Raw genomic sequence first — 23,902 nt, forward strand, 5'->3', positions numbered from 1 at the left:
GGAAAATGAAAATCATGTTCTTAGGCAAAAGGCATTAAACATGTCTCCGTTGAACAATATGCCCATGACTACAAAGGCTTTTCCTCAGGTTCTTTTCTTTGCTCTTTAATTGCTTCAGTTATCTGTTTTTTGATGTTAATATTTGATCCAACATTTAAAGGTTCTTTTATTGTTGATACTCATATTTGCGACAGTGAGTACTGATCTAGTTTGCATCTCTTCTTAAATAGTTTACTGACATGCTGCTTGAATGCAGAAATTCGCTACACCGATTGGGCTTCCAAATGGCGAGCAGAAGCACGGATATGTAAGCCTATTCTTTTGATTGACGTACAGAACTGCTATAGATTAGTCTGACATATTGGATCTAAAATTTTGAATTGTAGGAAACACCACCACCAGCAAAATATCTCGCTTCACTTCCACAGAGTTTAACTAGATCAAGGAGAACCAGGATGCCTGTTGAAAGGCAGGAGGTAAATTCCACATTACGTTGTTCATTTGTTAATTTTTGCTTGTTCTAGCTCTGTTGATACCTTCTTAGATAAGATGGCCAATAATTTGTTCTGGATGACGTGACATTATTCAAAAAAATTTCTTATGCATCTTGGTGATGATTTTGTGTCATGCAGGAAAATCATGAAATCTTATTACGATGCATAAAGGAAAATCTAGGATTCAAGGATGGTAAACCAGTCACCGCATGCATTATCTACAGTTGCCTTTTACACTGGCGTGCTTTTGAATCTGAGAGGACTGCTATTTTTGATCATGTCATTGAAGCCATAAATAATGTTCTCAAGGTAAAATTACTTTAGACCCATCTATTTTGCTGTTTGTGCTAGATGTTATTTGTGGATGTCAAATAATCATGGAATTTCTCCTGTTCTTACTCCAGGGGGAAGAGGCTGACGGTAGATTACCTTATTGGTTGTCCAATACCTCTTCATTGCTATGCCTTCTGCAGAAGAATTTACGGTCAAATGGATTATTTGCTACACCATCCCGCAGGTCTGGTGGAACTCTAGGGATTGGTGACAAGATAGTGCAAGTAAGGAACCCTGAACATTATGGATCAATTTCTTATCAGTACTATATTCTTCCCAAAATAAGTTCATTTTTCACCCATTCCGCACATACCAATACAAAACTAAAAAAGATTAGAATGCCCTCTCTTTATCAAATCCTGTAGCAATTATTCCCCACTTTATCTACTCCTAATGTATCTATCCCCTACTTTCACAAACTCTGATGCAATGATCGCTCGAAAATGAACTTATTTTGGGACAAACGAAAGGATCCCAAAATGATCTTATTATGGGACGGAGGAAGTATTGAATTATGCTTAGTGTGCTGACCCATATGAAGTGATATTTTCAAAGCATGTCTAGTTTAACATATATTATTTTATCATGTCTCATGTTTATGCATAATTATCGGATGTGACCTCTCTATTCACCCAATCAACAACTCAAGATATTGGGTCGGTTGGAGCTGTTTGTTACAGATGGGGTTCCTGGTTTCATTTTAGTGGCAAAAATAGTAAGGTCTTAAATAGCTTATTTGGTTCAACTGGAATAAGTAGCTACCTTAGTTGGTTACCAGACAGATGAAGCACACATTTTTAGAAACTTTAAGCTGGTGGAGCAAGCCAGCAGCTGTATACTTCTATGCTGTCAGTTCACGCCAAAACAGTCTGGTTGGACTGTCATGGTGAAGCTCCTTCCCCCTCCTTTTTGACAGGCCACTCTACTGTGCTGGGGCAGATCTCATAAATCATGTGTGCCTGAAGAGAGCTATGCTGCTTCCCATAATGGGGGAAATGGAAACATCATGCTCTTCAAGTATTCTTAATTTGCACAACTGTATAAGCGCAGTAACATATTTTACTGGTATAGAAATTTGTTGTGCAATTTTTTTTTTCCTTATTTTTTTTTTAAAAAAGAGTTGGGTACGATAAAATTATTTTTTCCTCTGGTACTGAAATGGCTCCTTTTTGTTTCTTGCAGACACTCAGATCTCCTTCAAAGCTTATGGGACGCAGTGATAATCTTGGACAAGTGGATGCTCGGTATCCAGCCATATTATTCAAACAGCAACTAACTGCGTGTGTTGAAAAGATTTTTGGGCAACTTAGGGATAATCTGAAAAAGGAAATATCACCACTTCTTAGTGTCTGCATTCAGGTACTTGACCACTTAAAAATCTGGATGACTAATAGATATGTTGGATGCCTAGATATGCCCATACACCCTCTCCCATCTGAAAATTTTCATGTAGGCTCCAAAATCATCACGTGCACAGCCTGGAAAAGCAACCAAATCACCTGGGATTGGTGCTCAACCACCATCAAACTCCCATTGGGACAATATTGTCAAATTTCTTGACCTGCTTATGGACACTTTACATGAAAATTATGTGAGCATTTTCTTAAACTTTTTTTCTTTATCAATGGATTTATAATCACCTGGAAACTTTAATGAAGGGCTCTCCTGGTTAATCTAATAACCTAATTTCGTGTTTGCTGCAGGTGCCATCATTCTTTATACGTAAACTTATCACTCAGCTATTCTCTTTTATCAATATACAGCTTTTTAACAGGTAATTTCCTCAATTTTGAAATGTATACTTACATTTACATATAAGCAAGCAAAACAATTTACACATGGTAACCAATCAATGCTATTGAGCGAATAGTTATTCCTTGGATGATAGAATTATATCTTCATTAGTTTTGCAAATAGCATGGTCATTGCACCTTTTATTTATGATATAAGCAAAGGGCTTTTTTGACAATGAAGTGATGGAATTTTGTTGGTTAAAAGTTATAATAGGAGATGGCGGTAGAATTACTTTGGAAAAAACCAGTGCTGTATTATGTTTGAAAATTGAGATAACGTTGTAGGTAAAAATAAAACAAGAAATCCTATGGTTTGTAATGATATTAACAGTCCTTTTCCCTTTGTTCGATCAGCCTTCTTCTTCGGCGTGAATGCTGTACTTTCTCCAATGGGGAATATGTCAAAGCCGGTCTGTCATTGCTGGAGAAATGGATTACTGATGCCACGGATGAGGTAGGTGTTTGCATTCTGCTTGTGAAGTTGTTTTACACTTTGAGAAGGGACTATGAAAAGACCTGATGAAATTATTTAGCTTATCCTGCTATATTTTCTTCCTAGTTCACTGATATACCTCGTGTTCAGGGGCGGAGACAGCGTGGGGGCGTCTTTAGACCCCCCTACCCCCTAATATACCATTAGAGACTCCATAATACCCTCCTAAAATTTTAATCCATATATTTGTAGATGAGGGGCTAATATAGACTTTGTTTGAGGTTGTTAGAAGGCCCAAAAGGCTAAGAAGACCCAAAAAATCCTAACCCAACCCTAAATTTCTCTTAGTTGCTTTTGGTCATTTTGGTTTAGCTCCCGCTATAATTTTATCCTGGCTCCGTCACTGCTCGTGTTTTAGGAACTTAGGTGCAAGCAAATATTGTACATTTTATTGGGGCTCCGACTTTTTCACATTGCTTACTAGTTTATTATCCTTGTACTTTCAGTTTGCAGGAACATCTATGCATGAGCTAAATTATATCAGACAAGCTGTCGGATTTTTGGTAATTTCTTGTGCATGCTGCATTTGTTTCCATGTTTCTGTGCTTCTTTTGTATGTTTACCTAACATCTCACTAATTGCATCACACAGGTCATACATCAAAAAAGGAAGAAGAAGCTTGAGGAGATTAGGAACGAACTTTGCCCGGTAAGACTACTGCATGTATGACCTCTGATTTTGTGCATAGCCATTATTTATGCCATACCTTAACTAGTTATTTTCTGCTCCTGTTATTTGTAGAACTTGAGTGTACGCCAAATATACAGGATATGCTCAATGTACTGGGACGACAAATACAATACCCAAGGAATATCAAATGAGGTAATCTCTTTTGGTTTAGAGGCTTTCCATTTTTTAGAGATTCACTATGATTTTTTATTCTGAAAACTTTGGGATCTGGCAGGTTGTTTCTGCAATGAGGGAGGAAGTAAACAAAGATACTCAGAATCTCGTATCAAATTCCTTTTTATTAGATGACGACTTATGGTATGCGTGATTTCCTGGTTAAAATTTTACAGCCAAATCATTACTATCCTTATTGTAGAACATGCTTTACCGTCTGTTGATTTGCACTTGTATGTGATGCTTTCTTTCAGTATACCGTTTTCTACAGAGGATTTGTCAATTGCCATCCCTGCAATAGATTATGTAGATATAGAACTTCCAGAATCTCTTCATCACTATGCATCAGTACAGCTCCTACTCAAGCATCATGATCCACAGCCTGTCTAATAGTATGGTTGGGGTTGCCTTGAAGATTCGTTTATTTTTATTCCCAGGTTTTAGTGGCGTTATCTTTTGAACTGTTGTATGGTTGTTAGGCTTGTAGTCTTAAGTTTATCCGGGGGTGAAAAGGTTGTAACAGAAATGGTAGGATGTCATTTCAAAGCAACAATTGTTTCTAGGTGAAAATTAAACCACCGTGGACCCTGGGTGTCCACCTGTCCTATGTTCAGATCATCAGATGTACATAGTGTTGTAGAGACTGTTAAGCATTTGCCATGGAAAAATAACTATCTTCTGCTGCGTCAGTTTTGTTCTCGTGATCTGATGGTGCAACGGTTGCAAAAACGTAACTGCTATACTACTTTCTGGCGCTCTTCATAACAAAAGGGGAGAGAGAATAGGAAAAAAAAGAGAGCACTTTTTTCCTTAAGAAAACAAAAGCAACAATACATTTTGCTCTTTTTTTATTATTTTTTTAGAGAAGGGTATTTTCTACCCGGCCTTCATATCCAACCGGATATATACGGCCATTGAAATAGGGAACTTAGCCCCGCAAACAATCCAATCTGAAATTCGCTTAATAGGATATTTGAACTCAGGACCTTTGGGTACTACTCAGGTAACTGTAAATACATTTTGCTCTTGGGATCGAAAATAGCATCACCAAGAAAAAGAATCAAGGAACATGTTACTGCACCTCCTGCTTAGTTACCACTATGTACACTTGAAACGCTCTCGAACAAAACATATATACACTCACACAGTAATAACAGGCAAATTCTCGCACTGCGGCGCTTGCATCCATCGTTGAAAGCTTTGAGACATTTTTTTTGCATGCGGCTGCCGCTTCAGTCAAGCTACGCGCCCCTGTCCCAGCTCTGCCTCGGCGAGCCGGACACGGAGCTCCCCCTTCCGCGTGCACCGCCGACGCGACGTACCTCCTCGCCGTCCTCAACCGCGGCGGCGGGCTTCGCGCTGTCGGCCTCGTCGGACGACGCCTTCTTCTCGTCGTCCTGGGAAACAACAACGGCAGCTGCGGCTGCGGGCGCCGGCGCCTACGGGACGGTGTAGACGAAAGGCCCAGCGGGCACGTCGCCGCACGTCTGCAGGCTTCGAGCGCGGCGACGACATCGCGCATGTGTGGGCGGGACCTGGGCACGCTGTGGAGGCAGTGATACGCCACCATGGCGGCCTTGCTCGCCGCCTTGTTGGAGTATCCGCCCTCCAGGCTGGGGTCCTTCACCCGCTCCGGCCGCGCTCAGTCCACGAGATTCTGCTCCCTCCCGCCCCGCCGCCCCGTCAGCAGCTCGAGCAGCACCACACGTCGCTCTTCGCCGTCAGGTGCCCCGTCAGGATGTACTCCGGCGCCGCGTACCCGTGGGTCCCTATGACGCGTGTCGTGACGTGGGTCGCGTCGCCCTGTGGGTCCCCCCTTGGCGAGCCCAAAGTCCGAGAGCTTCGCCGTGTAATCCTGCATCGCCAACATAGATAGAAAATCACTCCGTCAGGCCACAACGTCATAATAGATAATCTCTCCCAACTAGCTAATGTGGAATTGTTGATTTGAACTTTTGTTTTGTATCGTGTCAGCTAGTCTATGTTTTTTTCTCTCTCTCTCTCTGTGTAATATAAACTAGATAATGTTCACGACTTCACGTGTGATTTTGCTACTACAAAAAATAGTACTCGATGCTGCCTGCCCTGGGCATGTGTGTTTTACGAATTAATTTGAAAATATATTGTTTATTCAATTTTTTCTTAGAAATATTCGAGATGCAAAATTTTTTACTGAAATATACCGTTGGTCTCGCATAACCATTGTGCGAAAATGACGTGGATATGATATCGCGGACGGTATCGTACGGTGGAAGTGCGAGACCAGATCTGCCAGAATGGAAGAGCGATATTTTCCTAAAGCAATGAGCGATACCGATTTAATTACCGAACGGTCTTGTGCCATGCCGATTTAATTAGCGACTAATTATCCATTAATTAATTATTAATTAAGTGCTAATCAAGATAATTAATCACTAATTATTATTAGTTAATTATTAATTAAGTAATTAATCACTAATCAAATTGAGCCGTTCGCCAGTATCTTTATTTGCTCTTCCATTTCTTAAGACTGCGCGATACCGCCCGCGACGTCATGCTCAAGTCATTTTCACGCAATGATTGTGCGAGATCGATGGTATATTTTCGTAAAAAAATTTGCATCCCAAAATTTTTTAAAAAATGATTAAATGAACATTATATTTTCAAATTTAATTATGTTTTACTCGTAGAAGGTTCCGTTTACTGTTTAGGTGGGTCATTAACTCAAGTCAAAGAGAGTGGTTAGCTTTGCAATTAATTGCTTGGACAAACGCTTGACCTGTACAATTTTACTATTCTAGAGACTTTGTAGCCACAGTGCTCATAAAACAGGCTTTGCAACAAACCAATTGTGTAATCTGGCCGGCGATCGATCGACACCAAACCGTACGGTGGGACTTAAAAAAAAATAGTCAGCATGTGTTTAAATTGTAAGTCTCTAAATTATATACTCCCTTCATCCTAAAATATTCGACGCCGTTGACTTTTTTAAATATGTTTGACCGTTCGCCTTATTCAAATTTTTTTTTTGTTAATCTAGACTAATATAAAAAGCACGAGTTGTTAAGTGCAATTAATACCGTGATTGCAATTAGCGCGGGATTAACCAGCCATTAGCACTTCCTCTTCCCAGTCGCACATCCCCATGTCGCCGCTATCCCCGCGCATGGTGGATCTAGACTAATATAAAAGCACGAGTTATCAGGACAGGTTATCCGATTCGGCCGCCATCTCCCCGGCCGCGGCCACTATCAGCGAGCGCCACGCAGCATGGCTGCCTCCCCGCCGCGATGCCTCCTCATCGCTGCGGCTCCCTCCTCGCCGCGGTTCCTCGCTGGGCGCTGCTCTCTTGCTAGCCACATGTCAGGGAGAGGGGAGAAGGGAAAGGGAGGCACAGAGCCGGAAGAGATAGAAAGCAGAGAGGGTGAGCATCTACTCCGGTGACCCCTTCCCGTGCCGCTGGGAACGACCGCCTCGCTGGTTTGGCACCTGCCCCGGTGACTTGCAGTGCAGGGAAGAGAGAGAGAGAGGGGGGGATAGAGAGAAGAGGGATGACATATGTGGGCCACGTAGATCCCATCATTTTTTATTATTTTGTGTTAGAAACTAACATGTGGGTCCCACAAGTTTTATTATTTTTCCGAATCGAATTGCTATGTAAGTGCCACGTCAGATGAAGACTGAGTCAAACTAGCCATGTAGACGCCACGCTAACCAAAACCGCCATCTAAACCGCCGAGGGACCTCGTCTGTACCAGTTTTAATAGTTGAGGAACCTGATGTATCTGGTTTTCCGGTTGAAGGACGAAAATCAGATTTGTTAACAAGTTAAGGGACCTCTGATGAATTTATTCCAATACAAAATCTGAAAATTGGGCCCGCCCCTTCCTATAGTCAAATAAGAAAACCAGAGGGGTACTATGTTGATTGCATAATGTTCTTCAGTAATATATGTACTCATTCATGACGTTGTTTCCCCGCACATAAGGCCTATGACTGGTAATAAAACACCGATTCAGCTCTAGCAGTTACAATAGAAACCATGTTGTATTCTTGCTACTAACGCACTAGAAAGTAGCACATATTTTGTGTGCATTTATAGGTTATTTCAACACCAAAATTTACACCAACACACAGACTCAACTAGTACACAATGAAATCCGCATGACGCTTATTTGCATAGTTGCTCAAGGGAATGCTGAAACAAATGCAGAGAAACAAGTTCGATATGTGCAAGAACTAACGAGATTTATTTATTGGCAGTTGGCTCGGGAGATTTGGCGAGTTACCCCCGAGTTAGCTTCCCCTTTCAAAACCAGCAACTGTACATTCTCAGAGAGCCCAAGTCTTCAAGCACTTCAGATCCTTGCTGAACCTGTAAACTTGACAAGGCGAGACACTGATCGTCCCAACCTGATCTCCATAGTGCAGCTTGATACGTGAATTCTGGCTGCTGCTGGACCAAAGCAGAGCTTCATGGAGGCTACCTTCCTCCCACCTGATGTTGATGGTCACACCGCCTCGGGCCTTGAGACCTTTCACACAACCTTGAGGCCACTTATCACGGGGTAAGGCAGGGAGCAAGTACAAGTCGCTCCCGGTGCTCTGTACCAGCATTTCTGACAGTGCAGCAGGGAATCTGTAATAGAACAATTAGGACATGCATAAACTGCATTAGAAAGTGAGCAGATGTAACTGTTACTTCCTCCGTTTCATAATGTAAGTCTTTCTAGCATTGCCTACATTCATATAGATGTTAACTGTTTCTCCCTGCCTTACATCCATATAGATGTAAGTCTTTCTAGACACACATATATATTTAGATTCATTAACATCTATATAAATGTGGACAATGCTAGAAAGTCTTACATTATGAAACGGAGGGAGTATTAGGGCTCTTTATAGCCTGGCATAATTTTCTGGCAGTTTGTTTTAACTTCTAAGATGGCAGGTCAAAGAGAGGTGTAATTCCATAATGTTTCTGCATGGTTAGTAAGGTTCTAAATTATTGATGGAGCTAGATAATCAGGTTTACCCAAAATTTGCATCAATTTGGAAAGGTGGGTGTGCTGTGAACAGATTGCAGTATAGGCCTCCTTCCTTTTCAACCTCATGTTTTGGATCTACCAAAGTGATCAGCTGAAGAATCATTTTATATGCATGCTCACTGTTATGAAGATGGGCCCAAAGGGCCATCTTCCAGGAAGTGGACCACCCAGGACCTTCATCACCTAATGAGTGGATGACAAGTCAGATCTCATGGCAGAATAGACTGAATTGGAATTGTTCTTAAAACAGATGTTTGAGAAAGTCGTTGAATGTATACAAGGTAAAAGTTTCTAGCACTACAAGTGTCAAGAAATCATTAATAACTATTAAAGACTGGTTTCCTATCCAACTGAAAAGTAAGATTAACATTACTTGAAAACTTGAATACGACTATACGAGAGAACATTTACTGTGTCACCAGATAATTCGATAGTTGAAACATGTTGTCCAAATGAATAAGGTGAGGAGCCTTTGCAAGTAGGATGTGAAAGCGCTTTATGACTTCAAACAGAACTATTCTAACGTTTAGTATTCCTAACGAACAAAGGCACTTAGCTTAAGTCTTTTCTCTTCTTTTAACTCTCTCGAATTTTACTCCCTCCATCCACAAAAGTTAGATATATTTCACATTTGAGTTTTCCAAATAAGTTGTTCATATTTGTAGTCTTTATGCATTTAAGACTTAAATGAAGAGATAAATTAAATATTTGATGAGAACCCAAGGAGTCATCTAAATACTCATTGATTGCATGCTTACATTTACTCCTTAATTTTGTTACATCCAAGATGATTTAATTTCTCCTTGGTCTTGGTGACAAAAGTAATATGTGTAACTTTTGGGGATGGAGGGAGTAGTGCTGTTTGTACTCTACAAATGGCTCCTGTGTCTGTTGAACCAAGTTGCTCCTGTTTTAATATTGTACATTAAATTCCTTTTTTTTCTTCCCCTCTAATGCAATAGGCAGAGTTCCAGTCCTTTTCTTCATTAAAAGAATAACACAAGAAGTATTCATTATTCAATAGTCATTCTGAATCAGAGCTATTGGTTATTTCAATTCTCTAGGACAAATATATGCAGTTATCACAATTATATTGTGTACCCAATTGTTCCAAGTTATCTTTCTATGCATAAATCATTGACCACCTGAGCTGATCAGGATGATCGGCGTCTGATTGAAGATGTATAACCTCATTGGAAATTTTTTCTAGTTCACTTGAAACAGTCGTGCCAACAAGTATGCCAGAAGAATTGCACAAAACTGTAAAATGATCACCAATATTAAATCAGGAGTTATTTGCTCTATACGGACCCGTCACAAAGAGAAGTTGATTATCAAGGCAAACCGAAATGACTGTGAGAGATGCAACAATTAGTTCCAATCTAACAAATATCCTATTTAAGGTGAAGACAATGAAAACTTGAGAAGGAGAAAAAACTAGAACTATGCACATTTTTATACAAACAGGTACCTCTTTTATAGAGACTATTTGCAACGGCTTTGCAAAGGTCAGGTGTTTTCTCAAGTGACATAGTATGTCCTGGATAAAGACCAAACAGGTGAGATACATGTCTGTGGTGAACTTCAGGATCCTGAAAATCCTGTGCCTGTCCACATAAAGCAAGCATTCAGAAAATAACTGGATAGAAATACACAACTTCAGAGAGACAGAAAAGAATGATCATCAACTGACCCACTCCATGATTGTACCATCTCTTGCAACTTTTATTGGTGGGAGCCTTGGTATTGCTTTTTTGATTCTCTGAACCATGTCTGAGTCTGACTTTCCTAAAATCTGACAGCAAGAAAGGAAATATCTTAAATCCATTAGTATTTAAACAAATGCGCTTGACTGAATGAAAACAAAGCTATTGATAGTATAATATAGTTACGGCTTTATGATTCATTCATGATGAACTAATCTGCCTATTCAAGAAAACGCTAAGAGGTGAAAAGGCTTACATCTGAAGACATAAGAACAGCTGAGAAAACTTCTCTTATAATTGACATGTCCATAGTTGTTGAGTAGCTCACGCAGGCCTTCCTACCATCTGGAGCAATGAAATAATGCTCTGGAGAAGTGGAAGGATTGGTCTCCAAATAATCTCCATTTCCCTCAATCAACCAGTCCAACAGAAATGATGCAGACCCTTCCAAAAGGGGATATGCTGTTTTCTCCAAAAATTGCTGCAAATAAAAAATTGAATATATTAAGTATTAGCTGATGTAATCTTGGTGCTATTGATGTAGCATGAATATTCTGACAATGTCAAATAGAAGGCGTGTTGCAGCTTGTGAAAAAATGATCAGTGTGGATCCCATCTAATCTTGACAACAAGGCCAGGAGAATATCTGTCAATTGCACACACAGAGGAAAGGATAAAACAAACCAGACATAGCAAGTATCTATAACCATAGAGGATATTCTAGTGCTTCTTCTAGTATATTGTTAAAGTAATTTGCATGTTACGTTACTCTTGAACATATTAAATTTTCTGTAGCTAGGTGATGCATATGCTCAACCTGGTACCAAAGCAGAAATCTTTGGTGTAAAGTGTTAACGGATTTCTCTTGATGCCTTACAAAAAGAAATCAACACATCTTTGCAGTGCTCTAGGAATAGATTGTAGGCAGTGCTTAGGCGCCTATTGGGTACTAAGCGCTGGGTGGTTATCGCAATTTGGCATTAGGCGGTTGACCTGAATGGGGCTCTGCCTCTGATCTCTGCCCTGCCTGTTGTGTGCTTTCTTGTTCTCTTTACTTACCATCTAGGCAATCCTAGGCAGTAGACACTAGCTCTGCCGGCCATCTAATGTCTATCACCTTCTTGGCATCTTTCAGAACAATCATGTCTACTTTGTTTGGCCTAAACACATTTTCTTTCTGTTCAGAGAAAATCGATCCTGGCATGCCAGCAAGAATGCATCTTACAAAAATACATTATAACAGTGGATGATGCTTCCCAATTGATATGCAGCGAGGTAAATTGAATATCAACCAGAGTTTATCAACCCAAATGGTCATGATTCTGCAACCGACATATCTTACTTTGAAGTATCAGTATACACAATCCAAAATGTTATACAGGAAAGTAATGCATGCCATTTAGGACTGGAATTATTTGTCTATGTAATTACTCACTTTGTCCATCGTATAACTGTAATGCTCCCACAGGTGTGTGGCAAGCCATGGCCCACCCATTGGCCATAAGGCCCACATAGGGTCACCAGCATCTGGTGATGTTTTAGCCCACAGGTCAGTCACTTGATGACTGACCCAACCGCTAGCTTCATAATTTACCTGTCAGGGAAAAATATCATCACAGCAGATGTGGAAAAGGGAGATTTCGACTCAAAAAAGTTCCCAGAAAAAGGAAATTCCAAACCATGCATTGAGCCCACTTATAACAGGTAAACTACATTTTGCACCAGGTAGAGTGTACCTTGTTTCACTCTGCACCAGTTTAGTACGTATATTCACTTTACACAAGGGTATATTGAAATAGGTTTCACTTTGCACAAATTTGCACCATATAATTAAAGGGAAATATTGCAAAATATGAATAAAACTTATGAAACTTCTTGAAGTTAGATCATGTTCAAAGTTTATTCAAATTTTTCAAAATTTGATGAAAATTCAATTGATTTGATGATGTATCCAGGTGCTAAATGAAATTTATTGAATACAACCTGGTGTAAAGTGAAATTATGTGTTAAACCTGGTACAAAGCGAATAAGGTGCACTTTACCATGTGCGAAGTGCAATTTACATATGACATAAAAATTAGTCGAAGAACATTTCATAGAAAATGTGGTACACATAATAAATAGAATTGTTTGAATGGAACAGCAAAAAGTTGCAAGAAGATTCATGGACACATTTTTAAGGATAAAATGCTTGGGTTCTAGGCTGCAATGTTTTATGAGAATGGATGGGACACCCACTTAAGGAGCTCACATGCATTCCAGGTGCAAGATTAGTCAGATATTATTGCTTTCGATGTAATGTAGATTTTTCTCGTTACTAACTGCCAGGGGTCGATCACGGAGAGGTCAACAGTGTCATGCCAACACATTGTAGCTATCATGGATATGAATTAGAAGTGGTGACTTGCAATATCTTCATGAGCATTGACTTGTATTTAGACAGTAAACTACATGGTATTGGGGTCACTTCCCCAATCCTTATATGCTGGATCTGCCCATGTTAATAATTTTGTTACATCTTTTACAATAAATATCATTACTTTATTTTTGCAATTCTTTTATCCTTGCTAACTGTTGAAAAGAAAATACATCAAAATTCAATGTTGAATTCAGAATACAGTGTCATGTAATCCAAATATAGTGAATTGCAAGGGAAATGAATTGCACAAATTCTCTAAAATCCAAATATAGTGATATAACCAAGTCAAGCATCCATCAGATGTGGTATAAGGTCAAACTGGTTTACTACAGAGATGAAAGACACGGGAAATCAAAATATAGACATACATCACCAAATAAGTGGTCATATTTCAACCTGCTTCACTTTTAAAGCTATAAACTCTTCCATTAATCTGTAAAAGAAAAAAAATCCTAGACTTTCTTTTACTTAAAAGAAAATAAAGGATATATATCACTTCTCCTGGTGGGCCAGATTATATACACATAAAATTGAACATAGATATTTCATGAGCTACAATCATATAACAACATGACTACGGTTTTAAGGTATTATAATTGCATAGATGATATTACAAGTTTTGCAGTTCAAAAACAAAAGAAAACATCTAGGTTCTTCATAGGTAGGAATCTATACATACAAAAAAAATGTTTCAAACTTTTTACAAAACGCTGATGTGGCACAGTATGATTGAATCTTGATTTTCTATAACTTCCAACTAATTAAATCAAACAGTTGAGAGCTTTGCTACTAATAATTTTGTAAGAACTTTTTTAGTATGTTAGAACTGCTCAAGATAGGAGTTAGTGTTGTTTAGCGATAAAATTTTTGGTAGTTTCGTTAACTGTGAGCTTACTTTTGCTGTCTTAGCTCCATTAACTGAAAGAGATCCAATGAAGTCGAATAGTGGTTCTTGGCATTCGCTAAGGTTGCAAGGAAGTGCCGGCCAATAATTCATTTGTAGATTTATATTTGGATGGGGAGCTGCACTGAAAAAGGAAATAGATAAATCTCAATAGTGAAAACATGACTTCAATCAAATATACTTGCAAATGACTGAAGTATAATATATATTTAGTGTTAAGAAGTCAACGTTCACTTGTACAGAAGGCAAGAGTCAGCACTAGCCACTAGCTACTATAAAAGTTTTTGGTCAATCGACCAATATATATGTCTTCCCACAGAAAAAAAAAACTAAGACCTATATATATGTCATTTAGTTGATAAATTTTCAAATAAACCGTTTTTAAAAAATATCATTGGAAAAAAAATCTGAAAATTGAAGTAATACGACCTAAAAATTATATGGAACATTTGGAGAAAATGTGCACATTTCTCTCGAGTTTCTTCATGTGCCGTCAGTTACTATTATACACTAGTAGTAGAGGAACTCAATATATGTGTGTGCGTGCGTGCGTGTATTATAATATGCTAGTAGAATAATATATACAAGTAATATGATTAGCCACCGCGTAAGAACAATATTGTTTAAGCATGTAACAACAGCATCATGTAACAACAGAGCAAAATGAAAGCAGCTGAAAATCGTAAAAGTGAAGGAAACAAAGAAGGCGTTTAACTTCTAACTGCAAGTGAGATGAACTTCTATATGACTGCTTTGAAACATATGATCATGCAGCAATAGGTTACATATTAGAGTTACTACACTTCACAAAAACTGGCAATAGCAATCCAATCAACAAATGTGTGGGGATCTGATGGACAGAATTCAACAAAGTGTGACCCAAAATAAAATTCAGAATTGGCAAAAACATGTGGTAAAAGTTGACTTCCTCATGCTGCAGCTACTATATTTTTTTCTTTCTTTTGTTTGCACTAAAAGTAAAAGAATACTATTATTTGAAGATAGTAATAACAAGAGAAGACAAATGATTATGTTATTATGAAATCATACTCCCATGGTGGTGAAGTTTCATCATTCCATATTCCTTGAAGATTGGAAATCTGGGTTCCAGGCCTTGAGCAAGAAATGAGTAGATAACGACCAAATTGGAACAGGAGTTCCACCAGAGAAGGATCTTCATCGTCTCTAAAACTTAGAATTCTGTCTACGGTAGGCTTGCCTGAATTATTAAACCCCTGAAATCTTGAGCACTCTACCATCTGTACAGCATAATCAGATACAGAGGTTTCCTGTAAGCTATTCTCAGGTAAATTAACTAAACCATTCCCTCCAAGGGCATCATTAGAGTCTCGTGAAAGTTGCAAGGAAACTCGCTGGAAAAGATTCTGGTAATCATCCACGTGATAAGCTTTTAGCTGTGAATATGACATGTTCCTTGCCACAGTTAGTGTTGTCAGAGCAGATGCAGTTGGATCCAGTTTAGATTCCGAAGGATTGACAAATGGCCCTTCAAATGAAGTAGCAGCTGCAAGGAGCAACACAGCTGAGTCGGCACCAACAAGTTTCAGCATCTTATCATTTAATATTTCCACAGTGCCATTGGAACCACTCATCTGCAGATAGAGAATAGCAGAAAACTTAATTCCAACGGGATGATCAGAGGCATTGCCATATTCTGTGGGCCTTTCTCCTGGGCAATAACCTTCCATTATTATTTCGTTTGCATTTGTTACACGAATCTGGTGGTTCAATGGAGTAGTCAAAGACACTGTAAAGGAGACATTTCCAGGTTTATCTGCAGATATTTTAGTCACGATGACTTGATGTGGATTTGATGAGAAGTGTTCCCTTGAGTGGACCACCTCACCAATGGTGTAAGAGACATTAACAGTTGCTGTTCGAAGATCTAGGTTTCTTTTATAATTTGTGTCCTCCACGTGTTCATCAAAGGCCAGATCAATATCACCAAGAGGCTGGTATACCTTCATTTAAAACATAAGTAATCTACGATCAACATGAATATATCAATCTTATATTCTTATTGACCAAATAATCCAATGTGTACCTGTGTTTGGTCACCAGATAGGCCATAAGCAACAGCCGTGGCTTTAGCATACTGTCCCCTGTTAACAAGGTCCCTTACTTTAGAAAGAACTGCAGGTGCTTTTGGGTTTGTATAATTACCAGGTCCACCCGTCCATAGAGTGTCATCTGCACCAACAGGTTTAATATGAAGAAATAAGCTCTATGGACAGGCTTACAGATGCTATTTACAAGAAATCCAACAAAGTGGATGCTTGCATCAGTGAACAAGAAGTCAAAAGGAGCAGTACAAAAATCATCTAACTATAGTTTGGAACACATGCAAGATTCGGATCTGTGTTCACTACCAGTTTCATTCACCGCAATGATGAATACTGGCATAACCAGATCAGCAAAGACAATTCACATGAAAATGATTTGGTTAGCCGTTCAACTATTCAAGTGCATACTAGTCAAAGCACAACCTTTGATGATGGATTCAATAATTTGTACCCAACTTGAGTTTTCTGTTGGAAATTAATCACTCAAATCTCTCTCAAGCATTCATCACAAACACACTTGATGAGGCTGCTAATCTCTGGATACACACATGGAGAAAAACAGCATACAAATACAAAAATGGACGCGACGCCTATCACAACCCATGTCCTTTTCTATTCACATTTTTCAACTGAAACCAAGTACAAATAAATGCAATGGGCAAGTGGGCAACTGAAGCCATGTCTCATCTGCCTGCCGTACATGCCACATAGACTGTATGAAAGCTCTTTATTTATATTGGCACTAGGATTAGCATAAGGAAGGGCGGATCCTCAATGAAATGATGGAAGAATTCGAATTCACATATTCAATGGTATGGTCAAACATACTGCAGAAATCAATGGGGCGCCTGAAGAGTAGGGCATGTCAAATACACCCTCATCTTCTAGCTGTCTAGCACTAGAAGAAAAAAAGAATATCGTAAATCTAATTCAGGCGCATCACAAGCAAATTCACTCAAGGTTACAATTGGCTCATGTTATATTTTATTCTTGAAACATCTTATTGAGTTCAAAATTAAAATATTTCAAACCATATTCAAGAATGGTATGTAAAAATGATAGACCTATGGAAATACAAAAAGTAAAAATCATAAAAGAAAAATAAAGTTGAAATTGTCAACACTACATTCTGAAATCGTCGTACACCTTGCTCTTTCACAAAGTCAGTCAACAATCCCCAATCCATTCCCAGACTTTAAATAGCAATATTTCTGTAGGAGACCTTGAAAAACTATATTTCTGTCTGATTATATTTGATTAATCCGGTAATTGTACACCTTGAGCTGAAAAACTATTGGCTATGTGTTCTTATCAGCGCAATAGCAAATCATGCGATAAGAACATGTAGCCAACAGTTCTATAGTAAATTTCAACCATCTTCACAGTAAAGCAATGAATTTGATTAATCCAGTAGCCTCTCTTTTTTTCTGGGACAAATGACTACTTTTGTTTCCGGCACTTTGCCGATTGGCCTAGGAGTAACCTGCTAAGTATCATGGTTTTTTAATTTAGCTCAAAACTTTTCCTACTTAAGTGAAAAAATCATATGGAAACACAGTTTTAGCAGGCAAGAGCCAGTGTGCAGACCCAAAAGTTAAAAATAAAGAAGATAATCATTGGATGCATGTCGGCAACCAACCATGCCTATGGCACCTAATTTTAGTTCGCACAAGTACAATTCGACTTATCCCAAAGCAACATTCCCATTGAACCTATATATCCAATCCTATGATGATAATGCATCAACAATTCAACATTCAATCGTCCATGACTCATCCGCACGGAATGGAGAGCAAAAACCACCAAAACAAACATCACATATCCACATCCTCCATGTAACCTCCACCGGCGCATCCTTCTTGAACAGAAAATCACCAGCCCCAAATTAAACAGTTCATGAGTGAATCACCCCCAATTGTTGAGCCAAACCAAAGCAGCAGCAGCAGCAGAAGCATCATCCGTGGATGAGCTAGGGATGAAGAGGGGGAATCGAGCTACTCACGGTTGAGCTGTAGCTTCTCGGATGCGACGCCGCCCCACACCAGGGCGCCGAGGCTGCCGTTCCCGATGGGCGCCGCGTCCGTGAAGTACCTCGACGGCGACGCAAACACCACCTCCAGCGGCCGCGCCTCCTCCTCCGCCGTCGGCCACCCCGCCGCCGCCGCCACGGCCTCCGCCTCCGCCGGCCGCCGCACCCACACCCACTCGCCGTCGCCGTCCATCGGGAACGAGCCGAGCCGAGCCGACTAGCCGACGAGCCCCCGCAGCCTGTAGCGGCGGAGCAAACGGCCACAAGTTATAAAAAGGAAAATAAATAAATAAAAATAAGGGAATGGGGTGAAGTGTTCGCCAACAGGTTTGAGAACAGACAACCTCACGTGTGTTACCAACATTATAATATGGCCATGTTAAGTTCACCTCAAACTTTCAACTTTCCATCGCATCTAAAACCTTTTTACACACATAAACTTTTAACTTTTTTTCCAAATTTCTAACTTTTTTCAGGAACTAAACACACCCTATGATGACTTCGTCCTACTGGTCTGCTCAGATGTCTATGACAAGCTGGTCTCACCGCGCCATGGCCCACGTGAAAGTTGGAGTACAAGACCGATCTTGTGAACTTAGGTACTGTTTACATACTACCCTAAAATTTTTCGTCCTATCACATCGAACGTTTGAACAGCAGCATAAAGTATTAAATATAGGCTAAAAGAATAACTAGGGGCCTGTTTAGTTAGTGAAATGAAAATTTTTGGGTGTCACATGAGATGTTTGACCGGATGTCGGAAGGGGTTTTCGGACACGAATGAAAAAACTAATTTCATAACTTGCCGGAAAACCGCGAGATGAATCTTTTGAGCCTAATTAACCTGTCATTAGCACATGTGGGTTACTGTAGCACTTGTGGCTTCATCTCGCGATTTACATGCAAACTGTGCCATTAGTTTTTCTTTTTATCTATATTTAATTCTCCATATATGTATCCAAAGATTCGATATGATGTTTTTGTGAAAAGTTTTTGGTGAACTAAACAGGGCCTAATTATACAGATTGCGACTAATTTACGAGACGAATCTTTTAAGCCTAATTGCTCCATGATTTGACAATGTGGTGCTACAGTAAATATTTGTTAATGACGGATTAATTAGGCTTAATAAATTTGTCTTACGGTTTACTGATGGATTCTGTAATTACTTTTTTTTATTAGTGCCCGAACACTCTATGCGACACCCTATATAATACCCGATGTGACACGCCAAAACTTTACACTCCAGATCTAAACACCCCTTAAGCTTTGGCCTTTGGGCAATATAGGAGGTACTTTCCTCCGTTTCTTGAATATAAATCTTTTTACATTTGTAAATATATAGACTTTTAGTTTGTTTAGAAAATATGATGGTTGAGCGAAAGATTCCATTTAGGTCTTAAATTTAAACTGCTCCATCCTTTTCTAGGTATATGATTGGTTGAGAATGTCTAAGTATTAAAATAAATGCTCTGGATACAAATTTAACTATTATAAATGTTTTTATTTAGCAACCAGGAAGTAGTTTGTAACCAAGGTGTGTGCTACGTAGTATGTGTAGCCCAGGCAGCTACTTTTAGCTTTGTAGGTAATGTATTAGTTAAATTTGTATTTCATCCGTTATCCAAATACATAGCCAGAAATGTATATATTTTACGATGAAGAGAGTAAATTATTGGAGTAAATAGCACGCAGTATAGCAACTTGGCTAGTGTGTGCAATTTAATTAGAATGACGCAATTGAAGTATGTTTATACAAATCAGAGCAAGTACATTGATAAAATTATTACTTAAGAATTGAATGTGTATCGGAAAAATACTCGAAAATGTTAAGTTGTTGCATTATTTTTCAAGTTATTTTCTCATAATCACACCGACATTACAAGTTGGTGCACTCGTATACTCACTTGTTATGTTCTTACACTAAATTACACTCATCTATCAAGTTGTTGCACTAGAACGCTTACTTCTCAAGTTTCTTTTATTAAATTGTACTCACCTGTCAAGTTGGTACATGTAATTTACTCAAATTGTTATATTTGTACATGTCATGATTTGAATATAGACAAGCACACTAGTAATGGGTTTCTAGGTGTCAAGCATTTCATTTAGGAAAAAAGGGTATCAAAATATTTCGATTGACCATGCAAGGAAATTCATTATACAGCATGAAACAAAAAAAAATATTAAGTTACTTAGACATTACCCCTCCGTCCCAAAATATAAGAGGTTTTGTTTGAATGAGATATATACTAGTAATGCAAATCTGAAAAGGAAATATGTCCAGATTCATAGTATTAGGATATGTCCTATCCAACCAAAATACCTTATAATTTGGGACGGAGAGAGTAGTCATCATCATGCAGTGCAATATAAAAAATAGGCAAAATTGGTTATATAGAATTGAAAGTTCATGTTTTTGGTTTTATAGCACCGAAAAATACCAGTTCACTTTAATAGCACCCAAAGTTCACCCCGTTCCCACTTTTAACACTTCCGTCAATTCTCGATCGTTTTTCGTCCGCCTCGATCGCTACGGACCCAGCCACGCACATGATATGACGTTTCTAACCCTCATTGCCATGCATTCTACTTGTACTTGTGAGGGGTAGAAACATCATATCGCATGCATGGCTAGGTCAATAACGATCTAAGGCAGACGGAAAATGATCGAGAATTGACGGAAGTGTGAAAATGGGAACGGGTGAACTTTGTGTGTTCTTAAAGTGAACTGGTAACTTTCGGTGCTGTAAAACTAAAACGTGAACTTTTGATGCTATATAACCAATTTTGCCTAAAAAATAATTGAATAAAACACAGTCAAAATTCTAGTTGATTTTTTTTTCTGTTATGCATGAAAGCATCTAATTCTTCTTTCATCCTTGGGACGAGAGAAGGAATGAAGAGGCAGTGGACATTCGGTTCAGAGTTCGTCTCTGTATTGAAGGTGTCCCTATGCATGCAAGATCATAAGCAACAGTAGAAAAGCTTATTGGTCCAAAGAGCTCAGTGCATTATGTGGAGTACTCTCGACGTCGCAACTACAACAGGACTTTTGATGTTTGGGTTTGGACGCCTGACCCGAGCTCCATCCCCAAGACGTCACACTTCACCATCACCCACCCTGACGTAGAAGGAGAGCCGGTGGACACCCCTTTCCCCGACCTCGAGCCGGAGCAGCCAGCACCATGGGACACGAAGAAAGGACTCACTTACCCAGTTATCATTCATGTTGATTCAGTCCAAGACTTGGTGGCGTTATGGTGAGGCCGATATGGTGAGGCCGATATGCAGGGGCTATCAGTGGCGTTATGGTGAGGCCGATGATGCGGCTAGAGCAAGGATGGTGTCTCGTCCGCTAGGAGCTTGCAAGACCCTTCCTGCACCAGAAAGGCGTTCAGATGATGAAGATGATCATAGTGACCACCGCTCAAGAAGAAGGCACAGAAGCAGATCCCTATGGGATCGTTTGGGTGGCCGCCGATCCAGCAGAAGCAGGGAACCAGTTCAAGGAGGACGAGGAACTTTCACTGAAGAAAACAGAGGCCGACAGAGGGCACGTGAAGAAGGAGACAGTAGGGGCTTCAACAGGCACCTCTCTCGCACGATCGAGCCGGGATAAACAAGAATTAGAAGACAATCAGTGTGAGCAGTTCAGCGCTCCTCAGAGAATCATGCTCCTCTGCAGTCCAACAAGAACTCGACAAAGGTCGGCTCCCCCTGCAAGTCTCTTTCAAGCAATAGAAGCAAGAGCCCGGATGCAGGCTCCGCTCTATCTCTCCCCTCTCCTGCTGTCCCAGTTGCCTCACCTGATTTAGCCCCTCTAATGCAGGTTTCGGGTGCTGTCCTGGATATCCTAGAGAAGCACCTGGACCCCATGATCCATGAAGCTGAAATGGCACATGCTCTCCAGATACTACACTTCCACGTCCTGTTTCCCCTGTTTTCATTCTTTCTGGTGCAGGGCAAGAAACACAGGCTTCGCCGGTTCGAGGAGAGCAGCAGGTTGATGCCTTCATTGCAGACCTCTCCACTCCACTCCAGCAGCCCTTGCTCCCGGCGCCTGGCGAAAAACAGCGACGCCTCTGCCGCAACAAGGTGACAATTTCAGTGCAGCACCAAAGTGCACGGCTTGCAACAAAAGCTAGACAAAACTCAAAGTTTGAATCCTTTGCGCAGGAAATTCTTGCAAACAAATTTGGTGTCCTAGATGATAACAAGAGACTTGATGCTCGTATAAAATCTCTCTACTTGCAGCAGTACAAGAAGCCGCTCTCCCCGGCTGCTGTGAAGACCATCGCAGCCCTGGTAGAGAAAGGAGGTTGCAAGGCGGTTCGGCTCAGGGAGAGAAGAAGGCGGCGGTAGCGCCGGTGTAAGCACCAGCGCCAAAGTACCGGGTGATTGTTCGAGCCGATGAAAAGGAAAAGAAGTTTGTGTAAGCTCAGGTCAAGAAGATCTCTGTCCAAGTCATCTCTAATGGAAGCTCTTAGTACAGTACAAGTCTCTATGTGTTTCTGCCACCTTTGGTGGTTGTGTTTTAGAGACAATTGTCTATGCCTTCCTTCTACAATCTACTGTCTTGCACCTGAATGTATTCCTAGAGGCGTCGTCTTTTGCTTATGTCTCAGAAATCTGTTTTCATCCTGAACTGGAATGTATGTGGGCTCAACAACCCGGCGGAGAAGGATAATGTTAAATTGCTAGTAGATCAAATGAAAGCTTCAATTGTGTGTCTTCAGGAAACTAAACTAGATGATGTCTCAGACTCTGTGATGTTGAGAACTCTAGGAGGTCGTTTTGTCCGAAGCTATGCTTACCTCCCAGCGGATGGCTCAAGAGGGGGAATTTTGCTTGCCTGTGATGACAACTATTTTTCCATCTCTGATATTACCCTTAGGCAATATAGCCTATCAGCCACAATTACGATGAAGGAGGAAATCCTAGCTTGGTCAATCACAGTTGTCTATGGCCCTCAACTAGAAGAGCAGAAGGTCCAATTTCTGAATGAGATTCAGGATCTACAACCAAACATGCAACCAGCGTGATTAATTATTGGAGACTTTAATCTAATCTACAAAGCCACTGACAAAAATAATGACCGTCTTGACAGAAGAATGATGCAACGTTTCAAAGGCACCATTGATCGTCTGGGAATCAAGGAGCTAAACTTGTCTGGCTGTCACTTTACCTAGACAAAAGAAGGAAGAAATCCAGTCCAAACAAAGATTGATAGAGCTTTTTCATACACCTGATTGGGATTTAATGTTTGATTCTTCTCATATATCGGCTCTATCTTCCTCAAGCTCTGATCATGCACCGCTTTTCATTGTTGGCTGTGAGCCTAGAGAAGTAAATAAGAGCTTTCGTTTTGAATCATTTTGGCTCAAGTTGCCGGATTTCATGGAGGTAACTGCACAATCCTGGAATAGACCAATTGGTGCTACCAATCCACTAGCAAAATTTCATCTAAAGCTTTGTCGCCTAGGAAGGGATCTCAAGAGGTGGAGCAGAACTCATGTTGGAGACATTAAACTTCGGTTAGCAATTGCAAATGAAGTTATTTTTCAACTCGAGGTAGCCCAAGAATCCAGAATTTTGTCAGATGAGGAATATCAGTTGCGAAAAGATCTAAAGTTGAAGGTTCTTGGCTTGGCTAGCATGGAAAAAAATCAGAATACGGCAATGCTCTCGTTTAACATGGCTAAAAACGGGGGATGTTAATTCGAAATTCTTCCATTTAAAAGCTAACTCTAGGAGAAGAAAGAATTACATTCATT

At 39.9% G+C, this 23,902-nt stretch overlaps 2 protein-coding genes, 1 long non-coding RNA gene and 1 pseudogene across 5 annotated transcripts in view; 2 read left to right on the forward strand and 2 right to left on the reverse strand.

Annotated features, from left to right (window-relative positions):
* LOC4348352 (protein OPAQUE1) overlaps positions 1 to 4,645 on the forward strand; it is a 19,653-nt gene extending 15,008 nt beyond the window's left edge. For both annotated transcript variants that reach the window (XM_066304664.1, XM_015758583.3), the window contains exons 26-39: positions 1 to 88; positions 257 to 307; positions 387 to 476; positions 633 to 803; positions 899 to 1,051; positions 2,010 to 2,186; positions 2,281 to 2,418; positions 2,531 to 2,601; positions 2,975 to 3,074; positions 3,560 to 3,616; positions 3,705 to 3,761; positions 3,855 to 3,935; positions 4,018 to 4,100; positions 4,211 to 4,645. The exon at positions 1 to 88 is cut by the window's left edge and continues 24 nt beyond it. In XM_066304664.1, the coding sequence (XP_066160761.1) occupies positions 1 to 88; positions 257 to 307; positions 387 to 476; positions 633 to 803; positions 899 to 1,051; positions 2,010 to 2,186; positions 2,281 to 2,418; positions 2,531 to 2,601; positions 2,975 to 3,074; positions 3,560 to 3,616; positions 3,705 to 3,761; positions 3,855 to 3,935; positions 4,018 to 4,100; positions 4,211 to 4,346 (1,453 nt within the window). In that variant the 3' untranslated portion in view covers positions 4,347 to 4,645. The remainder of the gene's footprint in view (positions 89 to 256; positions 308 to 386; positions 477 to 632; positions 804 to 898; positions 1,052 to 2,009; positions 2,187 to 2,280; positions 2,419 to 2,530; positions 2,602 to 2,974; positions 3,075 to 3,559; positions 3,617 to 3,704; positions 3,762 to 3,854; positions 3,936 to 4,017; positions 4,101 to 4,210) is intronic.
* Positions 4,646 to 4,906: 261 nt separating this feature from the next.
* Positions 4,907 to 5,929, reverse strand: LOC107279076 (serine/threonine-protein kinase RIPK-like; annotated as a pseudogene).
* Positions 5,930 to 7,963: 2,034 nt separating this feature from the next.
* LOC9269624 (alpha-L-fucosidase 2) lies at positions 7,964 to 18,389 on the reverse strand. Of its 2 annotated transcripts, none has more exons than XR_010736951.1 (10): positions 18,099 to 18,389; positions 16,078 to 16,223; positions 15,063 to 15,994; positions 14,004 to 14,136; positions 12,125 to 12,283; positions 10,946 to 11,170; positions 10,677 to 10,778; positions 10,455 to 10,590; positions 8,805 to 9,166; positions 7,964 to 8,574 (listed from the first exon to the last, which is right to left on the reverse strand). XR_010736951.1 is itself a non-coding variant. In XM_015758584.3 (10 exons), exons 1-10 carry the CDS (start codon positions 18,316 to 18,318, stop codon positions 8,268 to 8,270), a joined length of 2,556 nt encoding a protein of 851 aa, XP_015614070.1. In that variant the 5' UTR covers positions 18,319 to 18,389; the 3' UTR covers positions 7,964 to 8,267. The 2 variants fall into 2 exon arrangements, 1 of the variants encoding a protein (XP_015614070.1); XM_015758584.3 differs by having other exon boundaries at positions 8,971 to 9,166.
* On the forward strand, positions 18,384 to 22,834 carry LOC136353621 (uncharacterized). The gene is made up of 5 exons (XR_010736952.1): positions 18,384 to 18,503; positions 18,602 to 18,724; positions 21,023 to 21,834; positions 21,958 to 22,223; positions 22,305 to 22,834. It is a non-coding gene; the product is annotated as an uncharacterized lncRNA (long non-coding RNA).
* Positions 22,835 to 23,902: the final 1,068 nt, after the last annotated feature.

This window comes from Oryza sativa, chromosome 10, assembly GCF_034140825.1.
Source record: "Oryza sativa Japonica Group chromosome 10, ASM3414082v1".
Taxonomy (NCBI): domain Eukaryota; kingdom Viridiplantae; phylum Streptophyta; class Magnoliopsida; order Poales; family Poaceae; genus Oryza; species Oryza sativa.

Coding starts and splice junctions, on each gene's coding strand:
- LOC9269624 (XM_015758584.3), bottom strand. CDS start 18,318: ATGGACGGCGACGGCGAGTGGGTGTGGGTGCGGCGGCCGGCGGAGGCG. Junction 10,779..10,945: donor CTGTTCTTATGTCTTCAGAT/GTAAGCCTTTTC, acceptor TCTTGCTGTCAG/ATTTTAGGAAAGTCAGACTC. Junction 8,575..8,970: donor CAAATTGATGCAAATTTTGG/GTAAACCTGATT, acceptor GTTCTATTACAG/ATTCCCTGCTGCACTGTCAG.